The sequence below is a fragment of the Notamacropus eugenii genome, chromosome 7 (genome assembly GCF_028372415.1).
Source record: "Notamacropus eugenii isolate mMacEug1 chromosome 7, mMacEug1.pri_v2, whole genome shotgun sequence".
Lineage (NCBI taxonomy): Eukaryota > Metazoa > Chordata > Mammalia > Diprotodontia > Macropodidae > Notamacropus > Notamacropus eugenii.
This window is the reverse complement of record NC_092878.1, coordinates 114,600,992-114,618,188: the sequence shown is the minus strand read 5'-3', so window position 1 is coordinate 114,618,188 and position 17,197 is coordinate 114,600,992. Positions and strand designations below refer to the sequence as shown.

Genomic DNA, 17,197 nt, shown 5'->3' with positions numbered 1-17,197 from the left:
GCAAGTTTGGAGTAGAGGAAAGGAGGGAAAAACAAGTTGGGAAGAAAGGAAAGAATTAAAGAAGAAAGAAATGGAGGAAGGAATTAAAAAGGGAGGAGAGAAAGAAGGGGGAAAAAGACAGAAGAGAAAGAAGGAAAGAAGGTGGAGAGGGAAGGAAAAAGGAAGGAAACAACCATTTATTAAGCACTTATACAGTGTCAATTCACGGACCAAGTACTAGGAATACAAGTGCAAGAAAAAAGAAAGATAACCCTTGCCCTCAAGGAACTTACAGTCTAATAGGGGAAGACAATATACAAAAGGGAGCTGAAAAGCTGGAGTGGCAGGAGTGAGAGAAGAGGAGAGACCTCCTCATATTTCTTCTTTTGGTCAAAGCCTGGTCATTGTGTTATCTCAGCGTTCATTTTTGATCGAAAAATCTCTTTTTAAGCAACAGTATTCTTCTAGTGATGTTATATAGTGTAAATTATGGAACAGTGACAGAAGTAAGGTATGGCCTATTACCAGTAACGAATCATATATAAGTGGTCTCAAAATATTATCTAGCAAAGGTATGGTTCAGAAAAGGAGAATTGTCATTGTGGGTGGAGTTGTGAACTGATTCAGTCATTCTGGAGAGCAGTTTGGAGCTGTGCCCAAAGGCCTTTAAAAATGTGCATGCCCTTTGATCCAGCAATACGTTTCAAGGGTTGCATCCCAAAGAGAACATAAAAATGGGAAAAGGACTCACATGTACAAAAATATTTATAGCAGCTCTTTTTGTTGTGGCCAAGAACTGGAAATTGAGGGGATGCTCATCAATTGGAGAATGGCTGAACAAGTTGTGGTATATGAATGTAATGTAATACTATGGTGCTATAAGAAATGATGAAGAGGCAGAGTTCAGAAAAACCTGGAAAGACTTATATGAACTGATGCTGCGTGAAGTGAGCAGAACCAGGAGAACATTGTACATAGTAACAGCCACGTCATGCGCAATGATTGACTTTAATCAACTTAGCTCTTCTCAGAAATGTGAGGACCTAAACCAACTCCAAAAAACTCAAGATGAAAAAGGCCATCCACATCCAGAGAAAGGAATATGGAGTCTGTATGCAAACCAAAGCATACTATTTGCTTTCTTTTTTTTGTTTGTTTTTTCTTTCTCCTGATTCTTCCCATTCATTCTAATTCTTCTATACAACATGACTAATGTGAAAATATGTTTAATAAGAATGCACATGTAGAGCCTATATCAGATCTCATACCGTCTTAGGAAGAGGAGCAGGAAGGAGGCAGAGAAAATTTAAAACTTATGGAAGTGAATGTTGAAAACTAAAAATAAATATTTTTTTTCTTTTTAGAAAGGAGAATTGCTTATGTTGTGCATGTAAAGGCAAATATTTGGAACATTTTACTGAGGTCTATGGAAAAAGCCCAGGCCAATGCCTTAGACAATTGAAGCATTTATAAGAGTTTATGGATGAATATTAAGATGAAAAGGCATGGATGAGTTGTAATCTGCACAAGAGCAAGTACCCACATCAATCTGATGACTGAAATCCTGAAGTTTAAAAAAGACAGTAATTCAAACAGTGACATGTTGGGATGGCCTTTTGGGTCAAAATGCAAAGTGGAGAAAATAAATGAAGGGGTCAACACTTTACTGAAATTTAAATACAAAGGCAGAATTGAAAGACCAAACTGACTTGGTATGAACAAAGTGTACTAGATAACTAGATGTTTAGAACATAGAATGCATTTTCAAAAAGAAGTTATACATGGTAGTTAGTTTCTAATGTTGCCCATTACAGATTTTTAAACTCATGATATGTTTGACATATATTTTCTTTCGTTTTTTAAAAAAAGTTTTTATTGGTATTTTTTGTTTCTTTTATCACCATAGTGCCTCATGCATCCCTCTCCTTCCTCTTCCCTAAAAACTATTCCATATGACAGATAAGCAATTTTTTTGAGAGGAAAAATCCCCCAGCAAACTCATTGATATATTTATGTGTATATGTATGTGTGTATGTATATATGTATATGTATATATACATATGTATATCTATCTATATGTATATCTACCTATATAAAATTTTAAGTCCAAAACATACCATGAGTAACTCCTACAGATATCCCACCTCCACAAAGGGTAGGTTGGGGGTGTCTTCTCTTACCTCTTTATTTTAATTCCATTTGATCTTTATAATTTTGTTAATATACTTTTGGTATGTCAGTGTTCTTTCCATTTTCATTGCTGTAGTTACTGTGTATGTTGCTTTCCTGGCTCTGTTTACCTCACTCTGCCTGTTTTCCTTGACTCCAGCAGTTGAGAATTTTGCAGCACTGGTGCTTCTGGGTTGCTGTTCCCATCAAGCTCTTTTGCTCCTGAAGGATTGTGGACAAGCTGGCTGTTGAGACATGAGCAAACTTCCATAGTCTGGAGACCAGCTATCAATATACTGGAAAGATTAGAAACAATGGTTTTATTGTAAGCTTAGGTGTGTCTTTGAATCTGCTGCTGCAACTTCATTGCTGGTAGGGTGGAAAGTGTAAGAAGAGTACACAGTAAGCTCAGGGTCAGGAAGCATTAATTCTAGGGTTTGTTTTTAATCTTGTTTTGGATTCTTAGTGTCCTAGCCCATGGAAATAAGTAAAGTTGCTTTATCTTTGGGTCATAATTTATGCTTCAGAGAGGTTTAAGTGATCATAGGGTTCAGAGAAAATACCATCTTGCTGCTCATGTGACCCACTGACATATACTTTCAATGAAAGCTAGTAGAAAATAGTATTACTATATTATTAAATTAGATTGAAAGTTACACTTCTTGACTGATAGCACTTGAGGAAAAGCTTATAAAGAGCCTGGTAAGGAGATAGGTGATTTGTGGGAGTTCTAATTAGATTTCTGAGCACTCTTCAGGGCTTTAGAATTGTTATCAGTGGCTCTTGGTTATGCCTCATTTTGCTTTGGTTTGTTTTTCCTTTACCTTAATGTAAGTCTTGCACTTATATTAGAGAAAGGCAACCTAATATGGATGGCAACCCTTAGTACAGGTGGTGGAAGACAAGCCCTTCTTAGTTCTTCTACCTCTTAGAATGCCTAGATTCTTTAAAGGTCTCTTTGAAGACCACATCCTACATCAGGTCTTTTCTGATCCATCATCCCCCAACCTATCGCAGACTCCTGAGTTTTCCTTGCTTCAAATTGCCTTGTATTTTTTTGTACACATTTCTTTTGCATATATTTTGTGTGTGTGTATCATCTTCCTCACAAAATGTAAACTTCTGAGTGACAGGGATGTTTTCATTTATATCTGTATACCAATATAACCTAGCATAGTGCTTAGAACATAATGAGATTGATAAATGTTTGTCAATTGAGTGATAGTGAGCCATTTTATATCTTTCTTCACCAGGCAACTCTAAGATAGCAATCTAAGAACAGTTGATAAATCTGTGATAATATAAGAAGCTCCCTCCCTGAGAGTTCCCTTCATGAATAAAACCACAGGTCTAAACCCACCTACCCTCCCACCCTCTAAATAAAAGATATTTAATCTATACTTACCTTTATTAGCTATGTTCAGGACCTAGAATTGCTCAGGGACTTAGAAACTTAGTAGAGGGAAAAGGGAGAGAAAGAGATAGAGAAAAACAGAGACAGAAACAGAGAAAGACAAAGAGCTAGAAACAGACAGGAGGTCCAGCAAGAGGGGAAGAACAAAGGAAAGAGAAAATGTGTACTTTTAAGTGAAGGATAAGGTGAAGAAGATTGCTTGAGGAGCAATGGAAATGATAGTGATGATGATGATAAAATGATAAGAGAGGAAAAGGAACAGGATTGAATTCATCTCAAAGGGAAGAGAATGGCACTGAGGATGAGACATTGTCTCATGGTTAGTCTTGCTGGCCATGAAGTGACATCATCATACCAGATTCTGTTAATTCTTGAAACAATTTCTAAATAGGCAGGAGAGGAAGTCTGCAATGAATATGTATGGAACATTTCTAAGCCAAGTATTTAGAACTCAGGAGAAGAATGTATACCACTAGAATTTCATCTAGTAACAAGAACTTACAAGATTATTAGAGGAAAATCAATAAATGCACTCCCGTGACATATTAGTAGAAGTGTTTATTCTGAAGAAATGAGAACCGATAAGTTGTATAGAATACAGCACTTATTTTAAACATTTTCAGTAAATACAGATTCCCCCCCACAAGAAAAATACTTTGAGTGATCAAAACTTAAGAACTGTATTAGATATTTTATATGTGTACATCCATGTATTTGCATATATACACACATACTGTGAATATGCCTTGGTATGCTTAGAATTAAATTGCATTTCCATAGTCAATAGAAAATCTTGTAGGAAGCCTGCTAGTTCATGTCTAGAATCTTTGCCTGGCATTATTTTTGAGGTACTTCCAAACAGTGCTGCCTAGATTCAAGAAAACGTCCAATCCCTGGAAGAGGGAGCACTTGAGATAATATTTGTTGCTTATGAAATTTGGTTTCATACGTATATGCATGTATGTGTACATATGCATAATATACATATGAAAACAAATTATGAAATTTAGTTTCATATATGTTATATACATATGATACAAACATTGTTTTCATATATATGTCATATATACCTATATATGAAACTAAATTCTATAAGGAAACTATATATATATATTCAGTGCTTATAATACATGGTTTGGATGCTTTGAAATGATGAATTAGAAATACAAGAGGAGACTGAAAGGTAAAACAAAGCAAAAGAAAAGCAATATAATAATTTTAACTTGGAAACAATGCATGTTGAACTAAAAGTCACTTATATCTTCCAAATAGGCAAATGATCCAGTTTTATCAGAACAAAACACAATTTTTATTTTCTTTCTCTGTGTTTGTCCTTTTTGTCACATCCCTGGAGCTATTTGACCAGCAGGTAAGAAACAGGACGTTTTTGACCATAACCTTTGTCCATTACGTCATAGCATCAGGTGGAGCCTCAGAGGTGTCTTTAAAGAATTTGGAGTTAAACCATCATATATATGAATAGGAATTATTACCCCCTTTTTCCTCACAGTTGTTTTTCCCTTTCAGGCAACTTTATTTTTTTTAATTTAACAGCATTTAGAGAGGAAAAATAATCAAGACTGTGTGAAGGATTGTTAGTAGATTCTCTCTGGAATATAACTATAATTGAATCAAGGAAATGGGCTAAGACTTATTTATAATATTAATAATCACTTAAATTTCACTTTGACTATGCAATCTTGCAGTATCCAGTGGGTGAAAATTATAGTGTCTTGAAATTTCAAAACCCTTGATTAATTGAACTTGCAATTACTTCATACTCTCTTACAAATCAGATGAAAGTTAATGCTGAATATTTTGGAGCTGGGAATAGCTGTTGGGGTAAATTCAGATATTGGTAATTAGTTATGTAATCTTGGGAACAATACTTGACATCTCAGAGTCCTCTCTTAAAATAAGAGTGATAATACAGATATTGCCATTTCACAGAGTTGTGGTGGATTTTTAAGTGCTATATTAAATGCAAAATATCATTTTCATAATCTATATACAATATTAGTAAAATGGGATTATTTTGGTCTGTTAATTACCAAATGGGATATATGCATGTGCATATGTGTATACACATACATATATATATACACATACATGTATATACACACATGCATGCATATTTATATATGTATACTTATACATATATTTAAACTTTCTGAGGTGATAGAGTGATAAGGGGAGGCAATTTTTCTTAGATTCCATATAGGAATTATTCCTTATGCGTTATTTTTTTTCAAATTAAAAAGAAACCCACAGAACTAGAGTGATTTGTATTCTGAAACTGGTAGTGAGTTGAAGTTGAGTTAAATGAAGAATATAAAAATGATTATATGCACACTATGCATATGTATATATATGTTTGCATATATATATACATATATATGTGTATAAGTAAAGGCTTTCTCCCCTTCCTTCCTTATTGCTATAATATAAAATATGCCCTTTTTCCCATGTGGGAAAAAAATAAAGAATGACCTCCTTTTCATCAGAAAAAAAATTATAATTACAAGTAGGGTTGACTAACAAATGGGTCCATTTAATCCCAGAAACATGAGGACAGAAATACATGCATCGGGAAGTGACAGAGTCCTGTTAGGTGCTTGCATTTCAGTTAAAACAATATAATGATAATCATTGCAAGGGTATAAATTTGAACATTGTGGTTGAGTCACACAGCAAAAGATGATATACAGAAAAGAGCAGATCCTTTGGGAAGCATGGTACAGTAAGACGAGGAGTTCCAGAGTCAGATGACATGGGTTCCAACCCTGCCTATAATACTTAGTACCTGTGTGACATTCAGCAGATAACAAAGACTCTCTAGACTTCAGTCTCCCTTTTTAAAAAATAAGAGGTTTAGACTTATTGGCCTCTAAGCTCCTGTCTAGTTCTACATTTCTGATTTCTGATTCTATGCCTTCTAATTCCTACTAGCTCCTTGGCAGGTAGAGACCATGTCTCATTTATCTTTGTATCCTTCAGCATCTAGTATAGTGAAAAGGTATTCAATGTATATTTGCTGAGTAGGAAAAAAAAAAGCGCAACAAAAGCCATTAGAATTTCCCCAAACTCTCAGAAGCTCATAGCTATTACTACATAGCATCGAACAAATGAGTCAAATTCTCACCTTCCTCACTCCAATCACACTGAAATGGAAATGCGTGATATAATTTAGAAATTGAAGTCTTGATTAACTTGAGGGGGAAAATAAAATAAAAATTAAACGACCGTTTATTAATAAGAAACTGGTTTGGTTCTTTCTTTTTTTAAAAAAAAAAATGGTTGAATTCTCAAAATTGGATCTTTCAGGTTCCCAACAGTTACATAACAAGTAATGTTGCAAGCAAAATTACTTAAATTGTTTACAGGATTCATGAAGCTTAGTTCCAGCCAGTGTAGAAAAGTCTTGGCCCACAATAAAACTCCTCTCATAAAGCCTGTCTGTGTTGATGGCTAATGTTACCAAAGCAAACCTGCTTTGCTGGTCTGTAGTAATCTTATCCGTAGGTAGCACTTTACAAATTGACAAAAACCACATTAAACTTCAATTCACTAGTGGGGTTAAAAGGAATCTCTATGATAGGTAGAATCCTGCCCATCTAGAATTTTCCAAGAACAATGAAATACCCCAAGTAGAAAGGGGCATATTCTTTGATTTCTGAAGAGTTTTTGAATGAAGTGTTCTCAGGAACAAGGTATTCGGTGAGAAAATAATTTTTAAAGGGGCAAAGTAAATAAATATCTTAGGATATTTTCTTTATTTTTATAATCCTGATATTTTTCAATGAAGAATGTATTTGGTAAAGCTTGTATTTATAGATTCATAACAACAATAACAAAATAAAACACAGGAGAGGAAAAGATTCATGGTTTCAAAATGTAAAAATTCAACAAATTTAGAGAGAACAGAGAATGAAGATGTCTTAGGATACTCTTAAACAGATCCCAATGTCCTCCATCTTTCCAAAAAATAAGATTTGGCTTCTGCTCCCCTCACCCCTTTACCCAACCTCACTCATCTATGTGCCGTTGTCACTGTGCAAATAAGCTGGCTAATAACTTGGTTTGGTTTGGGATCCTTCTCATGATTGTCTCACATCTACCAGTGACATTATAAGAGAGTATTCCATGTGAAGCTGTATCTCAAATGACGAGATCTAGGTTGTCTAGGGGATCTAGACAACCCTCATGAAAGGCTTCTTCAAGTGTGGCAGAAAAAAGCCAAAAGCAGTTTCACCACAGTTCACACCAGTTTTGGATCATTCTGCTTCCTCCAAAGGCAACAGGAGAAAGGGATCTTTGTGTGTTGGGTCTACTTTACATTGATTTATTTCACATTCTGTAGTAAATCAGCAGAATTCATTGAGGGTCACAAGCCACCCTGAAAGAAATGCAAAGGACTAGGGAGGCTGGTGACCCTAAATCATAGAAGTTTAAATAAAACAAATGGAGTATGGGAAGATGTTCTTTCTTATGCCAAATGATACCAAAGTTGACTAGATAATATGAAGAAAAAGAAACAGTGAGCCACTGAATTCACACACTGGGTTATTCCCAACCTCAAAATGCATTGACCAACATTTTGGGCCCTTGTTCTTAGCCTGACAGATTGCAATTGGACCTTTAGAAATGACAAAGGCTCTCCATTGTACAGTCAGTTTTGGGAATTTTCTGGTTAACAGAGAAATTGGAATATATCACGAGTCCCAGATTTGGATGTTGAACAATGCCACGTTAACTCTGCATTTTGTTTTATAAAAGCTGACACAGAGATTAATCAACGCTAATCATTGTCAGTGTGTGCAAATAAAGTAGATTTTCTTTTGCTTTTCTCTTCATATCTCTTTTCTTGGTTCTTTTTTCTTCTCTTTTCAGAAAGACAAAGTTGTTCACAAAGTCCTCTACTGACAATCAAAAGTGCACTGAGAAAGTATAAGGTGTAGACTGGTTTTTATTCTTGATAATAAAGGTAATTGTTATATGAGGTTGGGTTTCTTCTTTCCAGTGCTATCTTACTTTCTGCAGTTCCTGTCTCAGCCAAGATGGCAGAGGTTGCCCCAGTCTGTGCAGAAGTTTGGATAATTCCACATTATGATCTCGGTAGTAACTGGAGAGGAATGCTCTAGACTGAGTGATAAGGAAACATAAAGCAAAGTCATTAATTAGGTGGCAGTTTGCATTTTTGTACAGGTTCTAGAAACCTCCAAATCTCTTTGTCTGATTACTTTTATTTGCTACCCTCCCTCTACTTGATCTTCCTATCCCTAACTCATCCTCCACTGCTCATCTTTTCCCTTTGTTCCACTTCAATCTGTGTATGTGTGTGTGTGTGTATGTATGTTTTAAAAGAGGATTCCCTGATACCTTACTAATGTTTAACTTCCTAAATAAGCTAAATTATCCACTTCTGTATCATTGGTTCAGCACTATCTAGTGGTTTCTTAATGAGTCAACTAAAGGCACAATCAGTCCATGAACCTTTGTCAAGGTCCATGGCAACAAGACAGCTCTTAAGTAAAAACTTCTCCATGGGCCTCGTGTGTCTTCTAAATGAGCAAGGGTATTTCTGGTGGGAAAGGCTGGCAGAGCTGTCACACTAGGAGTGAGTGTGGAAAGAGTCTGAAGAGACAGAAGGGGAAACTGGTGACAAGAAGGGGGGAAATTTGTATGTCTTTGGGAGACAGCAATACTAGTTCATAGAGTGAAAATACTATATATAAGTTATTAAAAAGAAATGGAATCAGTGATTTAAATCTATTTAAAATAGTTCAGGGGCAGGGGAAGTCTTGTCTGGTTTTATAACATCATATTTTCTCTCTCACACTTTGCTTTATCTGATTTCTGTAGCTTGTCTCTTAATATTTGAATCTTGTCTTATTCCAGCTAGATTAATTGCTTGACTTCTCTTATTAAATAAAGGAGGTGGAGAATGAGATGGTAGAATGTATTAATGGCACTAAAGTAACATCGATGGGATTTCATTAGCATGGATGCTTTGCCCAAATATTTTTTCTTTTGCCTGTAATTGATCGATAGTTAATCACTTTTTTGGTTTTCTGACTTTAATTGTTATGGTGACATTTTGCCATAAAGGAGCATGTCATGGAAATGGAATCTCCTGTGAGCTAAATAACTCCAGAGTTAGGTGATTGTTTAAGGATTTTCCTAGAACATTGTGATGAACTTCCTGTCTTTTGCAGGGTAACTCCTTGATAACATTAAACCTTTGATAGCACCCCTCCCTTCCTTCAACAGTAATTTAGGAAATCATTGTTAATCATGTCTTTAAAACTAGCAAATTATTGAAAACTGATTAAGTGTTACGGGAAAATCACCATGTCTCTTTGTAGCACCCTTTGCTTCAGAATTTTTTAAAGACAATAACTTAAAAGCTGGGAAAAATAAACAAACAAAACCAAGCCAGTACCTCTAGGTCCATTGGTGGGTATTTTCGGCCTTTACTTTTTCCAAGGCATTTGGTTTTTCCGCCTTCTAGTAGTTGACACCAAAAGCCCTTTTGAGGGTCAAACCTACAAAGGATTAAACCAGTAATTATTCCAAATGATATAAGGATATTTTAGGCAGACTCAGTAGTGAGACTCTAAGAATACTTTAGGTCATAGAAGCATTAACACCCTTCCTAACTACCTAACTTTGCTTATTATATACAACATGATGGCTGACATTGAGCCGTGAAAGTTTTGTGTTTAAATATGTCTACTCTAATAAAAGATCCCTAGATTTTTATTCTAATTTTATATTGTTAATTCTCAATTAAGTTTTGAGTTTTACTCATATAGTGCTAGATAGAGTCTCTTGGTTTATCTGTTGTCATTGTTATTTGGTTCAAACCTGTGATATCATCAACACAGTTTGAAAATGACCTCTATCAATTTAGATCATTTGCAAAATGAAGGGGTTGACCTACATGGTCTCTAAGTTCTTCCTAGCTCTAAGTTTATGATCCACAACTCATTTGCCTCTCAGGAAACTGAAGTCTGAGGACATTTATTCTAATACCCTCATCCATAAGATGAGGAAACTGAGTTCCAGGGAAGCTAAATAAGTAACTTACCCAAAGTCACACAGGTTAGAAGGGGTGGGGTTTAAAGCCAGGTGCTCTCATGCAAGAGACAGTGCTTTTCCTATTGTTTTAAGTCACTTCCCTCTTAGAGAATTGCCTAAATTCTTAGTGACTGGCCCATGATCATATGTGTTCAAAGTGTGCCTTGAATCTAGGTGGTCTTGACTCCAAGGCTTTACTGCTATCTATTAGATCATGCTACCTCCCCATATACAGTATACATCATTATTATTTCCCCTGATTTCTTTTGAGATTAAATAGTGCATCTCTGGTAGGAATGTTCTTAACATTCTACCATCACTGTCATTTATATGTTTTTTCTCTCTAATATTCCTTGTTCTCAGGGCTTGCATCACATCTGTTGCACAACATCACAATTTTCTCATCTGTAAAATGGGGATAATAATAGTCCCTACCTCCCAGGGTCATTGTGAAGATCGAATGAAATAATAATTTTAAATCACTTAGCACAGTGTCTGGCACATAGTAAATGCTATATAGTTATTCTTATTTCTATCCATCCTTGTATGCCAAACACCTAGTGTCATGTTTTGCATATAGCAAGTATACAATGTATGTCTGATTAAGCTGATTTGAATACTAGAGCAGTCATTTTTCCTAAAATTTTAAAAATATTTCATAGAAATTTTAACCAATTTTCATGAAGTTATCTTATATATGAGTTGTCATGACCTTCAACAAGTCCTACTGATACTATATTTTGTTGTAAGAAGATAGATTTAGAGCTAGAAGAGACCTTTATGACAGAGTTTATTTATTTTATTTTACAGATGAGGAACCAAGGGCAAGAGAACTTAAATGACCCAGGTCACTTGGCCAATAAGTTGGAGGAAGGATTTTATACCCAGCACTCTTTTCTAGCACTCTCTCTGCGACAGAGCATACTGCCTCACTAAGTAAAGGTGACTTGAAGGCTAAGTCATTAAAGCATGAGCTCCAGCAAGTTTTGTCATACTGGAAAAGATTTCCAGTACCATTCTGGTGAAAAGGCATAACTACTTTCTAAGGATTAGCATCCAGAGGACTACCATTAGTAGACTACCTACTAGGCAATGAATTATTTGGCCATGGCAATCCATGAAGTAAAGAAAAATGCACAAGGATCATCAGTGTTGTGTGGTTCCCTTCCTCTGTCAGTGACGGCAGAAAATGAAACAGTGTGTTAAATGCCACATGGTTTTTAAATGGCCTCTTAACATTAGCTATAACTGCTCTAAAGGTGAAGTTCATGGCCAGTCTGAACAAACAGATTGTGGCTCAGCACACCAGTGCCTGAGAGCCAAATCCAACTTGCCACCTGTTTTTAGCACAGCCCGAGAATTAAGAATGGTTTTTATATTTTAAAATACAATAAAACTTTATTTTAAAATGTAAAAAAGATATTCTTTGCTTGTAGCTGAATAAAAATGGGAGCAATTGTGGTCTGAATACCATAATTTGGCAACCTCTGAAATAGATGTACATCTGGAGAAGATTCTTGCTATAAATAAAACCAGAAGACATAGGAAAGTTGAAGTTGAATGCAAGGGCGGGAAAACAATATGTTGGAAAATATGCTCCTGAATAAGAAACAAAGAGGCCAAAGATTTAGAGGCCTTTTGCCTTTAAGTAATTAGTAATAGTGAATAATAGCTAGCATTTCTATAGCACTTTAAGGTTTGTAAAATGTTTTACCTATGTCAATTTATTTGATATATGTAAAAAAAGTCTAATACCAAATTGCCTAGCTATTTAGACAGATCTGTGATTTCACTGGTGTGAGTATTTTCTCCATTGCTGCATGATAGCAACCCCTCCATGCCCATCTACCCTGTGCAACCTTGTCCATGTCCTTCCCTGAATCCTCCAAGCAGGTCTACTTAAAGTGGTCAGAATTTCCTTTTACATCTCTTTATATTGCTTGTATTCTGGTGAAGTACACAGGCTGTCCATTAATTATACTTCAGTCTCATTATGTGGCCAGCTGCATTTTTTCCCTTGTCATACATCTTTCTGATGACATTTTTAATGCCCCGTGTCCTGTAAAGTTCTCTGTTTATCATTTGTTGCAGCCTGTTCACATCCACCACATCACTACTGATTCCATTGTGACCTTTCATGTTACTTCTTCAGAGAATATACTATTTTAATACTGGGAATGAAACAACACCATCAGAAGATTATCATTGTTAAAATGAGAGATATTTGATTCTCAGAAAAGACTAGCGATAGTAAAGGCACCATACAGTTTCCTACAGGCAATACAACTCATTCTTCTCCTCCTGTTCACCTCTGGACCCAGTTCATCTGTCCATTGGTAGCATCTGTCCAGTATAATATATATTGGTGGATTGGTTGTCCATTGAGCTATATATCTTTTAGATATTTTTCATCCACTTGTTATTTCAGATGAATGGTTAAATGAATGAAAAAGCCTTTATTAAGCATTAAGTTCCAATCACTGTGATAGGTGCTTAGAATATGAACACAAAAATGAGACAATCCTTTCCCTCAGAGAGTTTATATTCTACTAGAGGAAAACTATACATGAAGGGGAATGGTATCCAGGGAAGAGAGATTTGGTCCAGGGAGTAACAGAAATGATGAGATGAGTCAAAGGATAGTGATTTCAAGGAATCTTTCCAGAAGCAATGTGCCATGATTCATTATCATGCCAATATACAAGAGGTGAAAAGTTCAGGGAGAGGAAAGAGAGGGAAAAGGGGCTCTATGGGCAAGGCTGATTACAAGATGTCCCAGGCAATATGGGAGAAATATATTCTCCTCTGAGGTTGGCTAAATGTAGCAGTGTAGGGATTTTCACACTCACTCATTCATTCATCATCCAGGATAGCTCAGCCACAGGATAGGACTTCCAAAGATCAGTTGGAGCACTTACCCCCAGGCACTAGGGGCATAGTGTCTAGAGGTCTAGTCAAGAGAGCGTGGTTAATAATAATAATAAACCAATAATAATGATATTTATGAATTGCTTGAAGGTTTATAAAGTGGTTTACAAATATTATTTCATTTGATCCTCATATCTACTCTGGGAGGTAGGCACTATTATCATCCCCATTTAACAGATGAAAAAACTGAGGCAAAGAGAGTGAAGTGATTTACCCAAGATCACACATCTAGTAAGAATTTAAGACTAGATTTGAACTCAGGTCTTCATAATTTCCTAGTTCCAGGTGAGGAAGTGGGGCAACAGCAGAGGTAGTAGCAAGATGACAGATAAATAAATGATGAAATTTTTCTGTGCGATCATGGATCTCATGTGAGGCTGTGTGACATCCCATATGTCTTGATATAATTAAAATAATGTCTTCCACAAACAGATATAGCTGAAGAACTTTGCCATCTATGGAAAATTCCTCTTCCATTTGGATTCCATATTGAGTTTTCTTCCATTATAGAGGCCAACATTTTTGGTGACTAGAAATCTCCCTATTTTATGCCTAGCTTTATGTCAGTTAACTCTGCATCATCAAACTGAATTATCTATTAGGTCTTTCAAAGACTCCTGAATGGTTTTACCATGTAAGGGAGAATCCAGGAAGAGAGACTTTAAGGTGGCAATTTGTTTTACTGAGTCAATTTTATTTAAGAAAATAAAAAATAAGCACAACTGGACTTCATATTTTCTATACGTTTCAGTCATTTTTGTGACTGTGAAGTGCTAACCAAATAAAATCACATGTTAAATACGGTCTTTTATTAATAATGTCTTCTATTTATATGTAATCTCATAATCATTTTATAGAGATTGCAGCTCCTTTGTTTGCCTCTCCAAGGAGCACCTGGGAGTCATCTTTCTGTGTGGCAGCAACCTCTTTTGTCTTCTGGTTTCATTTATGGAAAGGATGTCAAGACTGATACAATTAAGTTCTTCTGCTAACACGTTCACTTGTTGGTCACTGGATTAAAGTCTTAGTCAATGGCTAAGTCAACATTTATATAGCCCATAAAATTGTGATTCTTAGGACTCTTCTCCCTCTTTTGTGCCACCCCAGTCAGACACTACAAAAGGCTATTTTGTATTTTTATTTGTTTCTTTGGGTTACCATGGCCAATATTTCATCTCATCAGTCAGTCAACAAAGATTTATTAAGTACCTACTATGTTCCAGGTACTTTGCTAACCACTGGGGATACAAAGAAAGGCACAAAAGAAAAAGCCTCTACAAAGAATTCATAGTCTAATGGGGGAGATGACATGAAAACAACTCCATTCATATCAATTATGTATAGTACAAATGGAAGATAATCTCATAGGGAAGTATTAACTATAGGGTGGACCAGGAAGATTAGCACCAAGTCATGATGGAAGTCAGAAAGTGGATAAGAAAAGGGAGAACACCACTGGCATGGCTGACAGTTGTTGGAAAGAGAGTGGGGGGATAGGAAGTATTGAAAAAAGACCAAGAAATTCACTGTCATGAATCATAGAGTATGTAAAAAGGAATAAAGTTAGAGAAGATTGGAAAAAGTAGGAGGGGTCCACGTAATGAAGGGCTTTAAAAGCCAAATAGAGAATTTTATACTTGCTCGATCCTGGAGGTAACAGAGAGCTTACTGAGTAGAGGGATGAAGGGACAGCTAGGTGGTACAGTGGATGGAACATGGAATCCTCTTGAATTCAAATCCTGCCTCAGACACTTACTAGTTGCGTGAGTCTGGGCAAATCACTTAACCTTGTTTGCCTCTGTTTCTTCATCTGGAGAGAGAAATGAAAACCAGTCTGCCAAGAAAACACCCAATGGAGTCATGAAGAGTCAAACACAACCGAAATGACTCAAAAACAGCGTGCACTTGAGGACGATTGTTAGCTGAGTGAAGAATTGATACACCAGAATGAGAGAGAGAATCGAGGCAGAGACCAATCAGCAGTTAATTTCAATACTGAAATATTAGTCACAAGGAGAATAGGACCTGCTATGTGCATGGAGAGAAAGGGGCATATGAGAGATATATCATAAAGGTCAGAATGACAAACCTTGACAACAGATTGGATATGTAAGGTGAGTGCCAATCAGGAAAAGGGGTGTGACACTGAGGCTGTGAGCTCAGATGACTAGGAGAATGAGGTTTCCCTCGACAATGAAAAGGCTGACTCCTTGCAAAGGATTTATTAGAGAATCTGGTCAAGAGTTGAATTGGATGATATGTGGATGAGTTGTGCTCACACTCACTCCCATATACTCTCATTATCTGTGACAGCGACTCTTCTGTTGTGTTCATCTGGCTGTGGGTCTGTCTGGTTGTTTGCTTTATGATCACATGAATAGATGTGTCTTTGTAGCAAAAAAAAAAAAAAAAAAGCAAGTACAGATTGACAGTCCCTTGGTCACTGGATCTGCGGAAAGAGCCAAACTTGATCATGTCGGTCTCAAAGCATTACTTTACTTTTCTCCGTCCAATGTTACTTTTCTTCCAAAATGTATACTCAGTATCAAAAAGGAAAAAAAAAATACTTTCTTACTTACGTCGCCTGATTATCTCATGTAAATCCCTCATATGTCAGAATTTTAGATTAAGACAAACAACAAGGCTAAAGCAAAAGAGAAAAGCAGGAACCAAATGAGAAGGTAAGTTTTGGATTTATTTCTTATGGGACTTGCTGCATGCATAAAACATTGAAAGGGTTTGCATTTTTGCTGCTCAGCAGATGTTTTAGAAGGATGAAGTATAATTGGCTGGGATGTAAAGTTAATTAGTTGCAGAATATTTTGTTGCCCTGGGCCCATTTCTATAATATGAGTGCACCTGCAATTTGCTACAGCCCATATGTGAACTCATTTAGAAGAAGGGGGAAATTTTCTTCATAGTTCCCTGCCCTGCCTATTATCAGAGACCTAATCTTTGCAGCCGAGGTTGTCCTAGTATTTGTATCAATTAAAATTAAATAAATCACGGATTAAATGGATAAATTGATGGTGGAGTCATTTCCAACCTGGACTTTTCAATCTGCTCCTTGCCGCATGCATTGCTTTTTCTTTCATTAATTTCCCAAGAGGAGAAACAACCCGGCATGCACAAGAAGCAAAGTATAGCAGAACCAGGCCACTAAACAGCATTTTTCTGTCTCAGGATGAGTATATTTAACTGAATTAAGGTAAAAATATGGCACTGGAAACAAAGCCAGGAAATTGACGCATAGGTGGAAAATGTCTCCCTTGCACTCAGGTAGTGAGGGGATCTCTGGAAAGAATGTGATCAGTGATTGAAAAATCACTTTTTCAGCAGCTGCTCAGAGGCAGAGCTTAAAACACCACAAATACTCAAAGATGGAAAGCTGACCTGGCTGGCCGAAGATATTTTGGAGGATGGGATCATCATAAACTAAATTCCACATCCTCTTAATGGCTTCATTTCCCTCAATGTACTGGGAAGAAAAATTAGTCAATCAATCAAACATGCGTTTAGCCATCACTTTCTCAGTGCCATTTGCTGTGATGGTAGGCGATGGATAGACAAAGATAAAAATGAAAGTTTCTAACCACAAGGAGCTTGTATTCACTCTGGGGAGGGAGA

The 17,197-nt window shown here is 36.3% G+C and overlaps 1 protein-coding gene across 2 annotated transcripts in view; it reads right to left on the bottom strand.

Annotated features, from left to right (window-relative positions):
• Positions 1–4,105: 4,105 nt before the first annotated feature.
• Positions 4,106–17,197, bottom strand: part of LOC140514133 (bifunctional heparan sulfate N-deacetylase/N-sulfotransferase 4) — a 397,643-nt gene continuing 384,551 nt past the window's right edge. For both annotated transcript variants that reach the window (XM_072624210.1, XM_072624211.1), the window contains exons 13-14: positions 10,005–10,107; positions 4,106–8,704 (exon numbers count right to left, since the gene is read on the bottom strand). In XM_072624210.1, the coding sequence (XP_072480311.1) occupies positions 8,585–8,704; positions 10,005–10,107 (223 nt within the window). In that variant the 3' untranslated portion in view covers positions 4,106–8,584. The remainder of the gene's footprint in view (positions 8,705–10,004; positions 10,108–17,197) is intronic.